We start from the raw sequence: 21,420 nt of genomic DNA on the forward strand, positions 1-21,420 counted from the left end.
CTCTTCTCACTTACTTATTCCGTTTTTTTTAAATAACTTACTTATTCCGTTTAATCTCTCTTGCATACAGCTATTAAGTGTTGGACCCATGTTCCTCAGGCTCTCGGTGCTATTTTTCTGTAGGAGTATTAATGTTACTGTCCCTTTGCCTATTCAAAAGAAAAAAATGTTACTGTCCCTTGCATGACGTACGAGTGGGGACGCGTTAACTCGTCATCATCTCGCAAGCCACGCGGACTTGCCGGCTATAAGACAACCCAAGCCCCGTCTTTGTACATGATTCCCAATGACCGTGTTTTGATTTTCCCATTTTTTCTTTGTAGAAAGACTTGAGGACATCTTGAGTCAAGTCAACCTACTGCTGCTTCCACGATTGTTCCACATTCGACAGATCCACATCTCGTTCAGTTGATTTATATGCACCTTCAGGCTGCTACGAAGGAAACCATTCATCTCACAAGCTTCAGCCCTGCTTCGTTCTTCTCTCATTTTAAAGCTTCTACTAGGATACCTCAAGAGTTCCATCTTCTCCAGGTTAGTGCTTTTTATTAAGAAGCTTGTTATTTTCATATATTAGTAGCACAACCATGTTTATGGCTCAGCTAAAAAAAACATGTTTATAGCTTTATGTATGCTTATTTCTTATAATTTTTTTTGTTACTGTCCTTCAGTTCCTCTGTTAAATCCATAGCTTGTTTACTATATCTTCAGAAATGGCCACTAACGAACAGAACAAGCAGACTGTTCTAAGCACATTACCGAAGGACCTACCCTTGGATTTCCTGAGGACTAGCACGGATCAGTTCTCAAAGGACCTTATTATTGGCACAGGTGCATTTGGAACAGTTTACAGGGTATGTTTCATGCCAACATTTTTTGCCTTTTCTGAAGTTGCGGCAAAAATGCCAATTGTTGAATAATAAGTCTCCATGAGCATTTTTTTTTAAATTAAGTCTCTGAGCTTGAACACAGGGAACTATGCCAGATGGGCAAACCATTGCAGTGAAGAAGCTTGCAGAAAATGCGCCACTAGCACGCGACAAAGCATTTACCAATGAGGTTCAGAATATCATGGTTCTCCAACATCAAAATATAGTCAAGTTGGTTGGCTACTGCCATGAAGGACAAAAGAAAGTGGTACAGAATAATGGAAGATATATTGTTGCAGATGTTTTTGAAAGTTTGCTCTGCTATGAATATCTAGAAATGGGAAGCCTTCAGAAGAACCTGTTTGCTGGTATGTGAGCTACCTGATGAATTTTTTCTGTAGTATCATTTACAGTTCACAATATTTGGAGACCAGATTGTGTGCACTTGTTGTATGTTGCTTGAACTATTCAACCTTAGGTACTGAAATTCCTTGATCTTTAACTTCTTCAGAAGGATCCATATGCTTGCCTTGGGAAACACGCTTCAAAATAATTAAAGGGATCTGTGATGGTCTACGCTTCCTTCATAGTATTCCTATTATCCATATGGATTTGAAGCCAGAAAATATATTGTTGGATCATACCATGATGCCCAAAATTGCGGACTTTGGTCTTTCTAGGCTCTTTGGCCAAGAACAAACACGGGCAAACACACAAAATGTCGTTGGATCATAGTAAGCTGACCATAAATTTGATAATATTTTGTTCCTCTATCATAGAGTAAACTGCATTTTCACCTTCTACTAATGTTTGTTATATTACTAATGTTATTATATGAAGCGGATACATAGCACCAGAATATCTATATAGAGGTGAAATCTCCACCCAATCAGACATATACAGTTTAGGCCTACTAATCATCGAGACCACCACCTGCGAGAAAAATCAACCAAATCATAACCAACCATCAGCAAGGGAGTTCATTGACAAAGTAAGAATAAACATTACTTAATGATTTGATTTTTGAAATCTAGAAGTTATGTTAGATTTTATCTTCATACTATCACACCAAGATAACACTTTCTAATTCTTTACGTAGGTACGTGAAACTTGGACAGATGGCTACATAGCGTCCATGTACTCACAGTGTCATGGAAATGATCTCCAGGAAGTAAAAGTATGCATTGAAATTGGTCTAGAGTGTGTGCAGATTGATCGAAAGAAGAGACCTTCCATCCAAAATATTGTTGGGAGGCTCAACGGACGCAGTACAAACAGAATGTGAAGCCAGGTATGAAAATTAACAGTGGGCTGGATCAGAGGCTCTGTATTGAGAATTGAGATCACTTAGTTTCATGGAATTGCAGAGGAGGAAGTTCTGATATTCATTCAGTAGTTTAAGCACTTCTGAGAAATCTATCACTGAAATTAATTATTAGCTGCCTATTCATTACTAATGTTCAAAGGGCGATACTCTGCAGATTTTCATGTATACATATATTTGGAATCTAAATAGTTATTGTAAACCCTCCACATTTCCTATCCATAGTTCAAAGCATTTCGGATTAAGGTGGATTATGATAATCCATTTGTCTAACTAGCCAACATACTTTATTCAAATTTTGCGGCTGCCTTTTTTTTTTTTTGCAATACAAAGTAACATGAATTCATCATAAGGTCCACAACACAGCTTAGCAACCACGAACTTCAAGACATATCGAACTTTTTATTGTGAAGTTACATGATGGCATACCAGCTATGTGCATGGCATACCCAGTTTACTGAATTAAGTCCACCGGGCTTGCAAGTGAATGTATTTTTGTCTTATTTGCATCCCAGAATTCTTGGATTATAAGATTGTTCGCAACACATATCTGCAGAACCACACTTGCTAAACTGTCTGCCTTTGAAAAAAACACACCCATAGTTTACTTGTTGTGTAGATTTTTCATCGTCGTTATGTTTTATTTTCTCTGTTAATATTTAGTTTATGTTGCATTTAAGCTTGTATCGTAACATATACTCTACCAAATTTCAGATTTCCATCAGTTCCAGGCGAACATGAAACTGGGGGTCTTCTCTTCAGGAGAGATGTGCACCAGGGAATGAACATGATGTATTAATGCTAGAATGAATTTACTTCGAAAATGATGTGCTTTGATGTCACAACACTGTGGAACTACTTAAATCCCATTTCTTATTGTAATTGCAACTCCCCGTATCTATGCTCTGTTGTCGGATATTTTGGACTCCAAATACAGTGTCGTTCCTCCAGGAGCCAATCCTCTTCAACCAAGATTCGTTTTATGAAGTTGGTGGTACTAATGATTTCTCAGAAATGACACTCTGTCTTTGTTTAGTGAAATTTTGGTGCACTATATTTTTTGAATTTTCACTGGGGAGGGAGAAAACCCTCCACATGAATTTTTCATACATGATGGCAAACCACCAGTATCTCGTATACAAATCTCGTGATTACAGGGGTGGATCAGCAAGAAAGAGCAAAAAAAAGGAAGCCATCACCACTAGCTATGCAGGGGCTAGAGTGAGAGTAACAGCGGAGCCAGGCGGCCAGGCCTCTGTTTCGTGTTGGAGTTCGGGGGGCAGTCTCGCCCTCTACAGCTGCGGCTCGTCACGGCAGCACCCGAGAAGATGAGGGAGGCTGTATCAGGCTGTAGGCCTTCTAATATACGCAGTTGGAACAGAGAATGCGGTTCATTTGGATGTGTTTCGTTGCCAGTTGCACTTTTTGCCTGATCCACATGATATGATGAACCCGAGGTCTTCAGCGGTCGCAGTTTTATGCTTGCAGAGTAAAAGAGTTTGGAATTTTCGCTAATATAATATCCAGGCAGTATTTCGCACCTAAACACAACAAAACTCATATGCCTCTCGCAATTGTTTTTTAGATAATGGGAAAAAAAATGCATTGCTTCTGTTGCAGCATCAAAATAGAGCAGCCAAACATATGCCTTTCTGTAATTGTGACTCTCCCTCCCGTGGCGTTCCCCAGGGCGCCGCCGGGGGTCCAGACCCGACCACCGCTCCCCCCTCCCTCAAGCGGCCTCCCTCCCGCCGATGTCGCCGGCATCTGCCGCGGTGGCGGCGGCCCCTGGCACTGAAGGTGCTGGGGTGGAGGAGCGGCAGCGATTCGTTGGGGCGGCTGGGGCGGCTTCGATGGCTTAGTCGTGGGCGGAGGTTGGGGCGGCGTCCCCGGCCTGGCGGCAGCGGCGGCAGTTGCTCGCCGGACGGTGATGGCTCGTCGTGGGTCTAGGCCTCCCACCTAGGCCCGCCGTCCTGTGGCGGCGCGAAGGGGCGTAGAGCGGTGGATCGTCTGGTGGAGGGGTGCGGAGGCAGCGCTACCGCAGCGGTGGCCCTTGGTGGTTGCTGCCGGCGGTGGCCACGGTTGCAGCCGGTGGCGGTGCGACCAGAGCCTGATTTGGGCCAGGGCGGACTGCGCTTTCGCGACTGTTGGGGGTTGCGGTGTAGCCCGCTGGCTCCCACATCTCATGGTCGTTCGTCCTGTCAAATCTTCGGTGTGACGAGCGGCGAGGATGCCGTTTGCGTGGAGGCTCGGCCTGCATAAAGGCGGCGGTCCTAGGGTTTCTCGCGCGCCAAGACGAAGACCGTCTGGATGTCGATCCTTCTTCATCTAGCCGGAGTGATGAGTTCTGGAAGGCTCCGCCGGCGAATGGAATAGTGCATCTTTTGCCTGGAATTTGCTCGATCGGGTGGTATTCGGTCGCGCGCACCCATGATTTTATTCCGACCGTTTGGTTCTGGAGGGAGCTACGCGAAGCTCTGTTCTGTGTTGATATCAAGTGATTTGGTCCATGGTGAAGTCAGAAGAAGAGAATATCATGAAGGCCAGACTGAAGGACTAGCTATGGGAGGTTTAAGTCTTCGCGATGTTGAGGGGCTTGCTTGGTGTCCGGACTTTGCAGCAGTGATATGATAGTCGGAGCAGCAGCACATGTGAAGTTCAGAGTCCTACCTTTTAAGGTGAAAACCCAATGTCTGATCTAAACTGGTTGTGCCTGACAATGATCTTGTTGGAGGCATTGTTTTGAGAGCAGTGACTATCTTCAGGGTGAAAATCTAAGTCTTGGAGGTGTCGATTTTGGAGAGTCTGTATTTCAGGTGTTATCCTGGTAGTGGATGTATTGCTGTTGCTAGGCCTGGACACTGTAACGGAACTTTTGTTTCTTAGTTTGTTTTCTCTTTTTTTGGCTGTGTGCATCTGTACTGATATTAGAGGGTTATGTTGTTGCAGAGGTTATGTGTAATTGATAGGGAGTGGTGTTTTGGAACATGCGAGCATATGCTCCCTCTATTTTGAAATTCATCTTACATATATTCTGAATTTCAAAAAAATTGAAACCAAAAATTCGCATGTAAATGTTCTCGTGCTACACGCTTACAAAGTTGTTTCATAAAAAATCGACTTATCATGTGATGTGTGTAAAAAGACAAAACTCAGTGCTAAAAATAATGCTTTTCACAAGATAAGTTTTCTCTTTTTTATATAGACCACAAAAAATATTGGTTTTTCGTGAAACTTGACGAACGAACATATATTATGAAGATGTACATGTAAAAAAAATTGTTAAAAATTTTCGACATTTCGAAATATGATTTTTTGGTAGAAGGTGCATACGCACCCGGGAGCCGAATTGAATTTCCGCTTCTGATATTAATATATTCTTTTTATCGAAAAAATTGTGACACTGTAAATAGTTGTTGCAGCCAAAGACGATGTTTTGTGTCCAAACTAAGAATGGAATATGATTTATTGTTTGTATCATCTATAATGATGGTAGCAAAACGCCCTTGTTGAATTCCTACAAAGCTCTGGCTCTTGGGCTCTGAACTAGGGACTCGGGCAAGAAACAATATCATACTACGGCAGAGATATTCCTGTCATGCTAGGCTGCATTTTCTAAGGGTGTATTTGGTTCTCGAACGAGATGAAATAAAATGGAACCGTTCCATGTCTAAAAGCAATTTCAGAGTTTGGTTGGAGAAGAGAAATGAAACCAACTCATTCCTCCAAAGATAATATACCTCCTATTCGCTGAATCCACCCGTTTCACCGAATCGTTGGAGTGTGGTGGAACGGCCTAAGGGCATGTACAATTGTATCTATTCAGCAGTCTGTAAGAGGTGCCAACTAGGATTTTTTATGAGGTGGAGGTAGGATTAGAAGGAAAGAGAAGAAGTCAGTCGGTAAGATTAGAGCATCTCCACTCGTCCCCCGACGAGGCCCCTGAGCGACGTTTTTCCCATCGGGACGGCGAAATTCGGCCCAGTCGCGCCCCCGGTTCCTCGTTTTCGTCCGGGTTTGGCCCTTCATCCATCCGGCGAGCGCACGCCATCCCCGGCCCGCCGGGGCGCGCTCGGGGACTCCGGACGAGTGAAAAGCGGGGAAGGGCCCGATCTGTCGGTGACTCGACACACGAACCCCACCGCCACGTCGCTCAAAACCTCCCCCACCCCTCGTATCTCTCTCGCCGCCGGCACCACCCCGCTGGCTTGTTGCCGAGATTCCGCCACCCCTCCTTCCCCACCTGCCTATATTCCGCCGTCTTCGGACGACGGCCTATCTGGCTGCTCTTCCGCCGGCCTGTTTTCCGACTTTGGCCTGCTCCTCGTCGCTCGCGGCTCGGGTTGCCTCGACCACGCCCGTCAGGTGTTCGTCCATTTGCCTCGCCGGCCATGGACTCGGACGAAGAGGAGGAGCAGATGTTCGTCGAGCTTATGCAAGAAGAGATGCCAGCAGCCACCCAAGACGACGAGCACATGATGATCCTCGGTTGCTTGGCAAGCATGTACGCCGGACTGGCAACTGGTCGACGTGGTGGGTCGGCACCAGGTCGCCGGAAGTGCAAGCCGAGACAACGAATGGAGGGCTACTGCATGTTGTACGCCGACTACTTCGCCGACAATCCATTGCACGGTGAGAGTGTTTTCCGGCGTCGTTTCGGGATGAGCGAAAGCTATTTCTGCAAATTGTGTATGCCATCCGAGACTTTGATCCCTACTTCGGATGCAAGGCGGATTGCACTCGGTTTGGTTGGATTTTCGTCACCGCAGAAGTGCACGAGTGGCTATGAGGATGCCGGCGTATGGAGCTCCCGGTGATGGTGCAGATGACTATCTTCGGATGGCGGAGTCCACCGCCCTTGATTGTTTCTACCGGTTCTGCAGGGTCGTCATAGCAGTGTTCGGGGACTATTACTTGAGATCACCTACTGTCGAAGACACTCAGAGGATCCTTGCAACAAATGAAGCTAGGGGTTTTCCAGGAATGCTTGGAATCATTGACTGCATGCATTGGCAATGGAAGAACTGTCCGTTTGCGTGGCAGGGAATGTACAAGGGTCACAAAAAAGGCTGCACTGTGATACTTGAAGCAATGGCTACCCATGATCTCTGGATTTGGCACTCTTTCTTTGGTATGCCTGGATCCAACAATGACATCAACGTCCTAAACTGCTCCCGGTCTTTTCCAAGCTTGTTGAGGGTCATGCTCCCCGGTGGACTATGTGATCAATGGTCGACACTACAACAAAGGATACTACCTTGCAGACGGTATCTATCCAAAGTGGGCAACATTTGTGAAGACTATCTCGAACCCTAGCACCCCCAAACTTTGCGAGTTTGTCAAGAAACAAGAAGCTTGCCGAAAAGACGTCGAGCGTGCATTTGGTGTCCTCCAGCAGAGATTTGCTGTCGTCCGGTTCCCCGCTATGACTTGGTCCAAAGATCAGATGTGGGAGGTGATGAACTGCTGTGTGTGCCTACACAATATGATTATTGAAAATGAGCGAAAGCATCCGGTTCCTCCGACCGAGCAACAAGCACCATATGAGAGAGAGAGTCCTCTTGCACAGCCTAATCACCAGGTGCCTCCATCATGGGCCGCCTTCATTGCTATGCGCCAGGAGATTCGAGACTCTGCAATGCATCAGCTGCTGCAAGATGATCTGGTGGAGCACATATGGATGCTCCGAGGCAACGCCGACGCCAACTAGTCTGTCATAATTTGTTTGAAAAATTGTGAAATTGTGTGCTTCATTTGTTTCAGCACTTGTTAAACATTGTACTGATTATCGCCGAATTTGTTTCAGCAATTTTCGTACTCTTGGTCGCCGAACTTGTTAAATTTTATGTTAAATTTGTTTGAAATATGTCAAATGGTCGAGGTTGGGGGTTTCCTGCCGGGGGGACGACTGGAACTTCGGCGCTCCGCAGGCCAAATCTTCCTCCAATCCGGACGAAAAATTCGCCGGATTTGAGCGTGGGGAGCGCCAACGAGTGGGGATGCTCTTCCAGACGGTCGGTAGGCCGGAAATTTTGGTCGCTACAGACGGCTTCTGCCCATTGTATCGAGCCTGTCTGCAGCGGTAGTCAGTTTCTCCTCTATCCACGATCTATTTCAGTTCTCTTGGCTTTATCTGCATGCAGAATTAAGGACGACGCGGGTGTAGGGTTGGGGTCCGTCCCTTGGGTGACGGTTAGTGTTCCGTGTTTTCAGGGCGTCTTGATTGGCGATCTGGGGGCGATCCAACCCTGGGTCTCCTTCGTCGTCGTTTAGCCGCCGACAAGTCCAAGGTAAACCAGTCCTTCGTCGATCTGTGCTGGCTGGTGTGCCTCCTTCTCAGGTACCCTAGCTGTGTGCCTTCGCCGTGTCTCAACAAACCACCTAGCCACAAAAGCCTTTCGTGTGTTTCCCTAGGGCATACGATCGTAAAACAACAACCTAGGTCTCTCTCGTTCGTTTCGTGTTTCTCTGTGGGGAGGTCTGTCAGGTGAAAGTCTGAAAGATGGAAGGGATGGAAGGGGTGGAGGGGATGATGAAGGGACTCAGGCTGTCGGAGGCGGAGAGAGGGGTGTGAAGATCGGAGGAAGACGGGGGGAAGGAAAGGGAGCGCTTGCTGAATCACAGGCAATCGGAAAGCTCATGGCAGAGAAACCTGCGTATGCGGAAGCAATGGAGAACGCTCTAGGACCTCTGTGGTGCCCCATGAAGGGAATAGACTGTAAAGATCTTGGAGATAACTTGTTCCTGTTCACGTTCCATCAGGCGGGAGGCAAGAAAAAGGCTGTGGATGGGGGTCCGTGGACGTTTGATAAGCAACTACTGGTTTTGGAAGAGTACGATCCATCAAAGAATTTGGATGATTATGCCTTTACTCACATACCAATCTGGGTACGTATTTTCAAACTACCGTTGGGTCTGATGGATAGAGCTACAGGTGAATCTGTAGGTAATCAAATTGGAGAGTACATGGAGACAGGAGGGATAGAAGATGGGCTGGCTGTGGGGAAATTTTTACGTGTCAAAGTCAGGAAGAACATTATGCAACCTTTGATGAGAGGAACCATGGTGGAGATAAATGAAACGGGGAGAACAATCTGGTGTCCACTACAGTATGAATATTTACCAGACTTCTGTTACATATGCGGTAAGATTGGCCATCTGGATAAAGAGTGCAGTATCAAGCTTGGGAAAGGTGAAGAACCACAGTTCGGAAATTGGCTTAAATGGGTTCCTCCAAAAAAACATAATTTCGTTGATAATAGGAGGAGAGGGGCAGATGGCGGAGGAAGGAAAAACTTTAAGCTCGGGAGTAGTACGACTGGGGCAGGGAGTGATGCTCCATCATGGCGGAAAGATGTCAGCATCTCAAAGAACAATAATCTGTTGAAGGAAAGGGTAGAGAGAGAGGTGCCGAGTCCTTTGAAGCTAACATCTGGGAAAGAAGTGTTGGATAGGGAGCAGGAGAACGCAGCTGGTAATGGTAAGGGAAATGGTGGGGGTGCTTCTGTTACAAATGAGATGGTGCTTATAGAAGAAAAGCACTGCGGTGGAGATGGGAAGTTTCAACTAAGTGGAAAAAGCAATGAGGGGGAAAGAAATAGTAAGGTAGTGCAGATGATGGTTGATGTGGGGAAGACAATTCATGAGAAGGAAGAAGGGATTCCTGACAAGGGTGCCATGTTAATGCCAAATCAGGAGAAGAAGGTTGATGGGGAGGATGGAAGAGTACAACTGAAAAGATACAAAAAAAGGGAGAGGAAGAATGATGGTGCAAAAAGTCAGGTATGTGATGATGGAAATAAGAAAAGAAGGGGGGACGAGATGGAGGTCGATGAACCGGTGAAAACAAAAAAAAAAGTAAAGGTGAGGTGGATAACAACACAAGTGGTGAAGCTAGTGCAAACCAAGTTGGAGCGGGGCTGTCGGAACAGCTCCGCAAGTCCCAATGAAGCTTGCGGGCTGGAATGGCTGGGGATTCGGGAATGGCCCGGCCATTCGAGGACTTCTGGATTTCCAGAAGACGGAGGACCCCGATGTTTTGTTTCTTTCAGAGACGAAAATGGAGAAAGGGAGGTTGGACTGGTTGAGATGGAAGATGGGAATGCCGCATTTGCTAGAGAAACCATGTGTGGGAAAAAGTGGTGGGTTAGCAATTTTCTGGAAGAGGGGTATTGATGTGAAGCTTACAGGGTTTATGTCCAAGTATCATATTGATACTGAAATCACGGAGGAGGATGGGTTCGTGTGGAGGTTCACAGGTATTTATGGTGAACCGAGGAGAGAGGAGAAGGACAAAACATGGCAATTACTGAGAACACTCCGGCATCAAAATGACAAAGCTTGGTTGTGTGTGGGGGACTTCAATGAAATACTTTTTGCATGGGAGAAAGAAGGAGGTGCACCAAGGCCACAAAGTTGTATGGATAAATTTAAAGGGGCACTGGAAGATTGTCATCTGGATGATTTGGGGTTCTATGGGGATGCGTTCACGTGGCGTAACCATAGCCAAGATGCAGGAAAGTACATAAAGGAGAGGTTGGATCGTGCCGTTGCAAACCAAGCTTGGAAGGACAGATTTCCGGGGTTTAAGGTGGTCAATGGTGACCCTCGCCATTCTGATCATAGACCAGTAATCATTGACACGCATGGAGTGCAAAGAGCGAGGCGTGGTCCAGTCCGGGGTTGTTTGCCGAGATTTGAGGCAAAATGGTTGGATGAAGATGAGTGTGAGGAACTTGTAAAAAATGCATGGGAGCTTAAATCGCAAATACAGAAGGAGAATGTGGCGGAAGCGACGAAGGGAGTTCTCACTGATCTAATAGACTGGAATAGGAACGTGCTGGGGGATTTGGATAAAAGAATAAGTAAACTTAAAAAGGAGTTGCAATATTGTACAAGAAGGCCAATTGACGATTCACATGTGAGAAGGAAAGCTTTATTGCGGTTTAAATTGAATCGGTTGGAGGACCAAAAGGAAACCTATTGGCGACAACGTGCACATGTACATTGGATGAAAGGGGAGACCGGAATTCAAAATATTTTCACTCGGTGGCGATGGAAAGGAAAAAAATGAATAAAATAAAGCGGTTGAAGAAGGAGGATGGGAGTGTGGTGGAGGAAGAGGAGGCCATGAAAGAAGTGGCGACTAACTATTTTATAAACCTTTTCACATCTAATGCAGGTACTCGAGGTGAGGAACTCATGGGTCACATTGATCCTCGGGTTACTCAACCAATGAACGAATTGCTTTGCAAGGAGTTCACGGCAAAGGAGGTGGTGGAGGCGCTGGACAGTATTGGAGATCTCAAAGCCCCGGGTCCAGACGGCATGCCTTCTATTTTTTACAAAAAGTTCTGGAGTATAGTGGGAGAGAAGGTGACACAGGAGGTGTTGAATGTGTTGAATGGAGGTCCTATGCCAGAAAGTTGGAACGACACGTGCGTTGTTCTTATTCCTAAGGTGAAGGACCCGGAGAGTATGAAAGATTTGAGGCCAATAAGTTTATGTAATGTGGTATATAAGCTCGTCTCAAAAGTGCTTGCTAATAGGCTAAAGAAAATTCTCCCGGAGATTATATCACCTAACCAAAGTGCATTTGTCCCTGGGAGACTGATAACAGATAACATTTTGTTGGCCTACGAATGTACACACCTTATGAAGAATAAAAGAAGTGGTTTAGAAGGATATGCAGCGGTAAAATTGGACATGAGTAAAGCGTATGATAGAGTGGAATGGGATTTCGTGGAGAAGATGATGAGGAGGTTGGGCTTCCATGAGAGATGGATAAAGTTGATCATGATGTGTATATCTTCAGTTAAGTACCAATTCAAAGTAAATGGGTCATGTTCAGATGTAATAGTGCCCCAAAGAGGACTTCGGCAAGGAGATCCAATTTCCCCATACATTTTTCTTATTTGTGCCGAGGCTTTCTCATCACTGTTGAACAAGGCCGAGCTTGATGGAAGTCTACAAGGAATCAAGATATGTAACAATGCCCCTAGTTTCAACCATTTACTGTTTGCGGATGACTCGTTGGTGCTTATAAAAGCTTCTCAAGCAAGTGCCAAGACTCTGCAGAATATTCTACAACTATATGAGGTGTGCTCGGGGCAAACTATTAATTTTAACAAGTCCTCCACTAGTAATACAAGGAAGAGGGAGGTTCTAAGGGAGCTGAATATTAGAGAAGAAGCCAAAACAGAAAAGTATCTTGGCCTACCGGTGTATGTGGGAACTTTTGAGTACTTGAAGGATAGAATTTGGAAGAGAATTCAAGGTTGGAAGGAGCGTATGCTCTCACGTGCGGGAAAGGATGTTTTAATCAAAGCATGTGCACAAGCAATTCCTACATTTGCTATGTCATGTTTTGATTTGACACAAACACTGTGTGAACAGATGAGTTCGATGATCTGTCGGTTCTGGTGGGCACAACAGGAGAATGAGAATAAGATGCATTGGTTGAGCTGGGAGATTTTGACAAAACCAAAGAGAGAGGGGGGCCTTGGCTTTCGTGATCTATATGGTTTTAATCTTGCCATGTTGGCCCGTCAGGCGTGGAGAATGCTAATTGTACCTGACTCTCTTTGTGCACGGGTCCTCAAGGCCAAATATTATCACAATACTTCTATTCTGGAAGCAAAGCCAACTGCAGGTATGTCTTATTCCTGGAGGAGCATCCTCAAAGGGCTGGGTCTGTTGAAACAAGGAGTGGTATGGCGTGTAGGTGATGGAACAGACATAAAAATATGGTCAGATCCATGGTTGGCTAGAGAGGGTTCAGCTAGACCCATAACACCAAGAGGAAGAAGTCTACTCACCAAAGCCTGTGAACTAATTGACCCATCTACAGGCCAGTGGGATGAGGCCCTAGTCAGGAATAATTTTTGGGAGATTGATGCTAAAACAATACTAGCGATGCCAATTTGTGAGGACTTTGAAGACTTTCTAGCTTGGCAATATGATAGCAAAGGTGTTTTCACGGTTAAATCTGCATACAAACTGTACACAGAGATTAGAGATGGACCACAGGCTACTAGTTCAAATACTAGTCAGGAGGTACTGTTCTGGAAGGCCATATGGAAGATACCGGTTTAGCCAAAGATTAAGCAATTTATTTGGCGGTTGGCACATAATAGTCTCCCCCTGAAGATGAATATTAAAAGGAGAGGACTAGAATGTGATACGCTGTGTCCGTGTTGTGGCAGATTGGATGAAGATGGAGCAAACTTGTTCTTGAAGTATAAAGTTGTTAAACAAGCTTGGCAACAGCTGGGGCTTCAAGAAATTCATGAACGCATGTGTCAGAACCAAAGTGCAAAAACAATGGTTGAAGATCTCCTTGGTCTAGGCGAGGAGCAGAAAATACTGGTTGCATGCACTCTGTGGTGTTGCTGGACGAGGAGAAATAAAATCAACGCCAAGGAGAAAGAAATGGCGTTAAAAGAGCTTCTATCACAGATAAACTACTGGACTAGCGAATCTAAGCAGTACTTTCTTACCGACAAACTACCTGAAGAGCCACGGGCAGAGCTTCGATGGTCGGCCCCAGCGGAGGACTGGATTAAGTTTAATACTGATGGGGCATTTTGTCAAGCGGACAATCATGGTGGCTGGGGTTTCATCGCATGAGACAACCGGAGTACAGTTAGAGGAGCGGGTACGGGCCATCTAAAAGCTGTTGTTTCAGCAGCTCAGGCTGAGGCTGTGGCTTGCATGGAGGCATTACACGCAGCGTCAGATTGGGGCATTCAGAATGTCATCGTGGAGACTGATTCCTCTATCCTGGTGCAGGCCATCGAGACATCAGACTACGATCTTGCCCCGGAAGGTGTTATCTATCGTGACATTCGAGCGTTTATTCGTCTAAATTTTAATTTAGTCAAGGTTGAGTTTCGCCCCCGTGGTTGTAATAAAGTTGCACACGTTCTTGCGGCGATGGGTGCAAATCAGGCTGATTCCAGGCAGGTGTGGCTGGATGATGTGCCAAACTCTGTATTAGGGCTTGTGGCAGGCGATGTTGCCGAGCCTATTTCATAATGGAATCGAGGTGTTCCATCTCAAAAAAAAAAAAAGAATTAAGGACGACTAGTCTAGACATCCCGCTGTACCAACTGTCTAGAGATGACGTGGAGTGTTGCTGCAGTCAGTTGGCATCTAAACTATTGTACATACCCTAACAAGGCAATCGTGCAACTGTCGGAGGAAAAAAAACGCATCGGCCTAGCAACCCTCTCCTCCTCGTCTCTCTAACCGTGGTGGCCATTATTCCTTTACAGGTGCTCGGCGCGGCGACGGCGGGAGCCAGGCAGGCCGGCGGCGGGTCCCAGGCGTGGCGGTTGCGGCAGCGGGAGCTACGACGGGTCCAGGCGGGCTGGCGACGTGATCCAGGTGGGCCAGCGGAGGGGGTTAGGGCGGCGGGTCCCCGGCACGGTGACAGGTGCAAGACGCGGAGGACTAGCTAATGGAGGTTCAAGTCTCCGCGTTGTTGAGGTACTTGCTTGGTGTTCCAAGCTTCGCAATAGTGGTATGAAAGCGGGGGCGGCAACACATGTGAAGTTCAGAGTCCTACCTTTCAGGGTGAAAATCCAAGGTCTGGCCTTAACTGGTTATGCCTGGCAATGACCTTGTTGGAGGCATTGTTTTGAGGGCGGGGACCATCTTCAGGGAGAAAACCTAAGATCTTTTGTCGGGCGATGACGGTGTTGCTGCACTGTTTCCTTCTTGGAGACGTCGCTTTTGGAGAGTCCGTATTTCAGGTGTTGTCCTGGTGGTGGATGTATTGCTGTTCCTAGGCCTAAAATACTGTAGCGGGACTTTTATTTCTTAGTTTTCTTTTCTCTTTTTTGACTGTGTGCATCCGTACTGCCATTAGGGTGGGACGTTGTTGCAGAGTCTATGTGTAATTGGTATCTTTCGATATTAATATATTCCCTTTATCGGAAAAAGGTGCAAGACGCGGCGGCAGCGAGATCCAGGCTCAGGGGCGGCGGTAGCCAGGCTCGACGGAGGCATGTCCAATCCGATTTTTTTTAAAGAATCAATCCGATTTTGTTCTGTACATAGGATAATGTGCGCATGTTGAAACCTTTCTTTGATTTGTCCGTGTGGACTTCGATTTAGGATAAACAATCAGGTTTAGGCCCAAAGCTATGGATTTGCTTAGCAGTTTATGACGTTACATTCCACTCTTCAGTTCCAATGGAACCATTCCATTCTAACTAATGGAACCATTCCATTCTAACTAGTTGTCCCAACCGAACATAAGAATGGAACCGAGGTTCCATTACACTGGAATGGAACCATTCTATTCCATTACACTTCATCCCAAAACCAAGCACACCTAAGAGTACCAGTCTTAAAACAAGACAAGATATATCAAGGTCCGTGGAAAGTGTTTCCTACTCCGTACTCAAAACAGAAAGCACATGCTCATAAAATTCATATAACTTGGGTCCTTCCTAGTGCCTCGTACACCATATCAGACAGACCAGAATGATCATAACTAATCTAGCTTTACTGAAATTGGAGAACCTAAGTGCAGCCGCACAAGGCAAGAAAAACAAAACAAGTTTTAAGGATCGTCCTTGTCTGAAATTTGAGTACCTAGACACCAGGAAAACACACAAATAAGCTACTGAAAAGACAGTGTACCCAACATGTATGAATCATACCTCTTGGCGAATCAGAATTACCAGATCATGGGATTATAGTATTATATATACAGTGACATAGATCAAGATATAAAATGATATGTTCGCCATGATTCATCACAGAAGATGTTTGGCAGAAACAATACATACCATTGTGCGAAATCATACTAAGAACACATAACTTACAAACCACAAAACGGTACAGAGGCCTCTGGAACGCCAATCTTTGAGGAATAGATGTGTTACAGCATACAAGTACTGACCAAATGCTACTGGTGATGTGAGATGTCGATAATTGCGAACTCATTGGAATGATCAAAAGTACGAAGCAGTTGCACTGGATGCGGCATACAAGAATGGCACTGCTGAAAGAACCGACTTGCCACATCTAGACACGAACCTCTGGAACATGCTGCATATTTTGGTGCATTCTGTCATTGAGCCACTTACTTCTGAAATCCTTGTGCAAAGCCAGCATCCAGAGCTTCTTCAGGGAGTGAAGAGATTCAATGCCTTGGGGGACCTTATCAAGTTTCGGCAGCGACACAATAAACAGACCTTCAATGCATGGAAGAGCGCCACTATTGATGTTTATCACCTTGACATCAGGCATGAGCTTCAAGGCAAGCGTCTTCAGGTTTGGAAAGGAATCTTTAGCAAGAACCAAAGTATTTGCGCTACGTATGTTGTTCAGTTTCAGATATGTGAGGTTCGGCATGTGGGGCGCGAGCATCCCCAGTGGGTCTTCCCCAAGGTGACACCAGCTTAGAGCTAGATACTTCAGGTTTTTCCCATGGCTGAGAAAGATCGGACAATTTAGTGTCCCCTTGGCCCATTGCCCTCTGATAATCAACCTGTGTAGATCTGCAGACGTTGGCTGGAGAGCCTGGAAGCAAAGTACCTCATTCTCATCCCTTGCAGAAAGAAGCAGGCTCGAAAGAAGTGGCATAGTTGACAGGGTAGCAAATAGGTTTCCACAGTCAGCAGCACTAATGTTATCAATCCACACGCTTCTAAGTTGCATCAGTTTCCTCAGCTGCTCCGCCAAGTCATTGCTGGACTCCACAGTCTCGAGAGTTTGAAGTTCTTCCAAGCTGGACAGATCTTTAGGTGCTTGCACTCCAATAAAGTACCGAAACTCCGTCTGCTTCTCATCAGCATATCTATCAGCAAAAAGGTGCCGCAGCTTCTTGATCTTGAAAAGTCCTCGCGGTAGCTTCTCTATTTTGGTTTGCTTAATGTCCAGGGTGTGGAGGTGAGACAGATTCTCAATAGAGTCTGGAAGTGACTTGACCCTGGTGCGTCGTAACCCGATGTAACGTAGATTGAATAGGGACCCTATGGATGTTGGAACTTCAGTGACTTCAGAGTCTTCCAACTCAAGAACTGTAAGGTAGTTGGATTGAGCCAAAATTGACGACAGCATGCTCGGAGAGGGTGAAATTACTCCAAGTGCCACTACAGTTCGAAGATGTGGAAGATTAAGTTTCAGCGCGGTGTTGTCCTTCCATCCACAAGATGAGAGCCGACGAACATCCTTACCCATCTGTATCATTGTGCCGTAGTCATTTGCTGAAGCAAACCTCTCTTCCTTAGCAACAGAAATAGCCAGTTCACGCACAATATCATGCATCTTACAGGTGGTGACTCTACCAAGCTCATCATTCTCCACCACCTCAAGCATATTGCGGTGGATCAATTCCATGAGATTTCCCTCAGCTACCATCTCTGGTGTGTTCTTGTCTTTACCCAGCACAAATCCTTCTGCAACCCACAGACGCACAAGGCTGTCACGTGACATGGGGTGATCTTCAGGAAAGAGACTGCAGTACAAGAAGCAGTTTCTGAGGTCGCCTGAAAGGTCATGGTAGCTCAGATTTAAAATAGCTCGGACATGATCATTGTTTGACAACTCACTTCGAAGCTGGTTGTACATATTTTTCCAAAAGTCTAATCCTTGTCTCGATGACAACAGGCTGCCAATTGTAATAATTGCTAGAGGCAGGCCATGGCACCTGTCAACGATAGAAATAGCAATTGCCTCAAGATCTTTGGGGCAAATATGACCCTTCCTGTTATAAAAAGCCCTTCTGCAGAAGAGGTCAAATGCATCAGGATTACCCAGTGGCAGGAGCTCAAGATGACGGGTCGGAGAAGAAATTCCTGCTACATGGTCCTTCCGGGTTGTAATGATGATGCGACTTCCTTGGAGATTCTGGAAAGCATCGTGCATTTGGAAGTATACCTCTTGCTCCCAGACATCATCCAGTACAATCAGATATTTTCTATTTCCAAGTCTCTGCTGTATTTCCTTTTTCAAGTCATGCACATCCATTTTGTCAATACCTGCTGACAGCGGTTGTTCGGTATATCCAATCTTCCACAGTAGCTTCCTCAACAGGACATCAAGAGTGTAAACTTGTGACACAACAATCCATGCATGCGCAGAAAAGTTTATCTTTTCACGTTCATAAACATTTGAAACTAGGGTGGATTTTCCCAATCCACCCATGCCCGATACTGTTATGACAGTGTTATCCAGCTCTTCGGAGTACAACCATTCAGTCAGCAATGCTCTGTTTTCTTCAATCCCTACTAAATCTTCATCTTTGACAAGTCCAGGGAAGTTGTCTTTGGACTGCTGTCTTTCCATCTCAGTAAGTGGGTTAGCAACAAGCTGGGATGGCAGCAACCACTGGCCTTTCATCTGTATAACTAGCTGAATTTCCTTCTCTACCTGAACTACCTCATCCGTAATTTCACTGAAAACTTTGGCATAATGTGTTCCTTTGACGAAGTATTTCTTCAGGAACCTTTCTTCCTTAAGTTGAAGAACATGGTATGAGTATTTATCCATTACATCTTCAACATGGTAGGCCACATTGCGGACCTCCCCAATCCAACTCCTGACTACTTCATCCGTGAGGTATACCGTTCCTATCTTAGTTATTACGTTGCTCATAATAGTCAGCTGCTTTCTTATTTGCTCAATCTTTAGCGGAAGTTCCTTCAGGTTAGTAAATTTTTCAGACAGCTTAGCTATGATGCCCTTGACGGCTTCATCTGTTACAATGGAAGCAATCTTCGTCACCGCAATGAGTACAGCCTCGGCCATTTGAGCTGCACATCAAAGATAGTGCATATTACATGATATAATAAATAAGTCCATCTACAACTATAAGTAGAAAATTAACGCATACACTCATACATAAAGAGTAGCTTTTTTTGCATTGGCCCATTTCATTTCATTATGCCCCAACATATATATCAACTTATAGAATATATAAGACTGCAGTTAAATTTATCATGCATGAAGATATCAGGTATCACTACATTAGATAATCCTTCTTTGTCCACTGAGATCTTCAAATGGATCAGAGTTAACGACACTAATAGTGAATGGAATTCCTAAATGAGCTTGACCCAGTAGAATGTGGAAAAGATACTAGGAATTTGACTCATATATTCTAGAACAGTAATGCCCAATAAATTGCATCAGAAACAAAGGTTCAGTCCAAGTAATTATCCATTTTTCTAAACTAACGTGGAAGCACCAAGGACAATACAAAAAGAATTAATGGATGAACAAATAACAAGAATGACAGGTGGCACAAAGATCAGAACAGGATAAACCTACTTGGCTAGATAGAATATGCGATCGTCACACCCCTTCTGAATGTATAAGCACTAGGGAACTGGAACTTTGTGATTTTAACTGCAGCCACGATATCATATAAGGACCAGCAACCAATTGATTCATGTACTACTTAAGCATATAACTCTTCGAAGCAGCATGTGCATAGAACACAACTGATATGTACTCCAGGAAATGAATAGGTTGAATGCTTCTACGTGGTTGCAATTGTCTAGCGAACTTATCGCATTTGGTAAACTACATGGCATAGAGCTCTTCTGAAACTGCAATGTTTGATAATGGTGGTTCACAAACCAATAATGCTCACCTTCTGGAACCTGTACTAGGTGGCCGATGGAGCAGGACAACAGGTATGTTTCGAACTGCCGATCGAACGATGAGTATGATCAGTTCTGCAGCATAAGAAAAGAGAAGCTGAATATCAGAGTATGTAGACAAAGACACAGATGCAGGTGCGATTAAGAGTTAAAACTTTAAAAATAGTTACTAGTGGGAAGAACTGAATGCGAGCAGTTTACACAGTATTACAATAAATAAGATCGTCTATGCCGCGGGACATTCTGTCGAACACATAGCAGGCGACAGCTTTTTAGCTAGTAAAACTGCAAACAGCTATCAAAGGCTTTGTATGGAGCAAATGAGTTCCACATGAAACTGCTCAGCCACGAGGTTCCCTAGATCTTGACATAGTCTAGCGGGTGTGCCTACCAGTTCCCAGTTACCAGGGACACTGCGTGCGTGGAAACTCTAGCTCAGACCAGCAGTGTTGAGTCGTATATGTGAGGCGAGATGGAAGAAATCTACACAAAAGTGCTGCCAGAGGAAGCCGCGAAGTTGGTAAAACGTACCCGACGGATTCTCGCGCGGGAGCAAAGTATGAGATCTGCGGTGGAGTCGAGAAGGCAGCAGCGATTTGCTCCGTAGTAGGCGAGAACAGACTAAATCGGCTTGTGAAGCTGATTTATGTGCGGGGCGGAGCTATGAGTTGGAATGATTCAACTCAGTAGCGGGGGAGGGGGGAACAGGGTAGGAAGGAAGGAAGAAGATGGGAGGAAATGCAGCTAATTGCAATCAGTGTGCGATAGCGGCATGCCATGCCGGCTCTGTCTCTCGTTTGGCTCCTCAGGTCAAGTCGTGCTCCGGCGAACAAGAAAGGCAACCTACGGTACCCCGCCAACCTGCAGGCAAATCTATGTGCGGCTACAAACCGCTCTCATTCCCCCCACCCCACCCCACACACACACCACCCCATCTTGCTCTCACCTATCTACACTACCTGTTCTCCTCTTTCTTCTCACCGGGCCGCTCCTTCCTCCTCTCCGTCGGAATAGCCGGCCGGAGATGGAGATGAGAAGGCACCGGAGTAGATAGTAGTAGTACTAGGTTTAGTTTATGGTCCTTAGTGGTGTCTGGCGTTCATGCTGGGAGAGAGGTGGCGGATCCCAGCAGCCGGATCTGGCACTGCATCATCTTCTTCATCTGCCTCATGGAGCTCCGGCGGTCGGAGCTAGAGGTGTGGCGACGGAGGGAGATGGAGATCTTCGTAAATAAGGCTATTTCGGGTGGATTTGGTGGCATTCCATGCAGCGGTGGCTTCCTCCTCTCTATTCACCGTGGTGGTGAGAGAGAAGGGGATTGGTTGCTTGTTGACTGTGGATGGTCGCCGCGTCTATAGCAGGGGAGTGTGATGGCTTCTCGTCAGAGGACTTCCACGGCGCCGATGTCCCCGTATTTCATGGCCGAAGGGCGGCCCCTCCACCCTTGGAGGACTACCACGTCGCCGTTGTCGCCGTACTCTTTGGCCATAGGGCGGCCCCTCCAACCTGGTGTGACGACGAATCTCGATCGTCCTCAGGTCTTCTTCAACCTCCAAACAATCGTTCCAAAGGACGGCCCCTCCACCCTCGGAGGCTCTCTAGCTTC

At 45.8% G+C, this 21,420-nt stretch overlaps 2 protein-coding genes across 4 annotated transcripts; one reads left to right on the top strand and one right to left on the bottom strand.

The window, feature by feature from the left end:
- Positions 1-453: 453 nt before the first annotated feature.
- LOC124699747 (cysteine-rich receptor-like protein kinase 25) lies at positions 454-3,262 on the top strand. Of its 2 annotated transcripts, XM_047231997.1 has the most exons (7): positions 454-534; positions 712-854; positions 973-1,237; positions 1,381-1,603; positions 1,710-1,860; positions 1,969-2,160; positions 2,908-3,262. In XM_047231997.1, exons 2-6 carry the CDS (start codon positions 714-716, stop codon positions 2,152-2,154), a joined length of 966 nt encoding a protein of 321 aa, XP_047087953.1. In that variant the 5' UTR covers positions 454-534; positions 712-713; the 3' UTR covers positions 2,155-2,160; positions 2,908-3,262. The 2 variants fall into 2 exon arrangements, with proteins under 2 accessions (XP_047087953.1, XP_047087952.1); XM_047231996.1 differs by having other exon boundaries at positions 1,969-3,262.
- Positions 3,263-15,849: 12,587 nt separating this feature from the next.
- LOC124703620 (disease resistance protein RPM1-like) lies at positions 15,850-20,611 on the bottom strand. 2 transcript variants are annotated; one of them, XM_047235845.1, is made up of 3 exons: positions 20,346-20,611; positions 19,805-19,889; positions 15,850-18,962 (listed from the first exon to the last, which is right to left on the bottom strand). In XM_047235845.1, the coding sequence occupies exon 3, from the start codon at positions 18,955-18,957 to the stop codon at positions 16,231-16,233; it is 2,727 nt and encodes a 908-aa protein (XP_047091801.1). In that variant the 5' UTR covers positions 18,958-18,962; positions 19,805-19,889; positions 20,346-20,611; the 3' UTR covers positions 15,850-16,230. The 2 variants fall into 2 exon arrangements, with proteins under 2 accessions (XP_047091801.1, XP_047091803.1); XM_047235847.1 differs by lacking the exons at positions 19,805-19,889; positions 20,346-20,611 and adding an exon at positions 19,480-19,498.
- Positions 20,612-21,420: the final 809 nt, after the last annotated feature.

This window comes from Lolium rigidum, chromosome 3 (genome assembly GCF_022539505.1).
Source record: "Lolium rigidum isolate FL_2022 chromosome 3, APGP_CSIRO_Lrig_0.1, whole genome shotgun sequence".
In the NCBI taxonomy this organism is placed as follows: Eukaryota; Viridiplantae; Streptophyta; class Magnoliopsida; order Poales; family Poaceae; genus Lolium; species Lolium rigidum.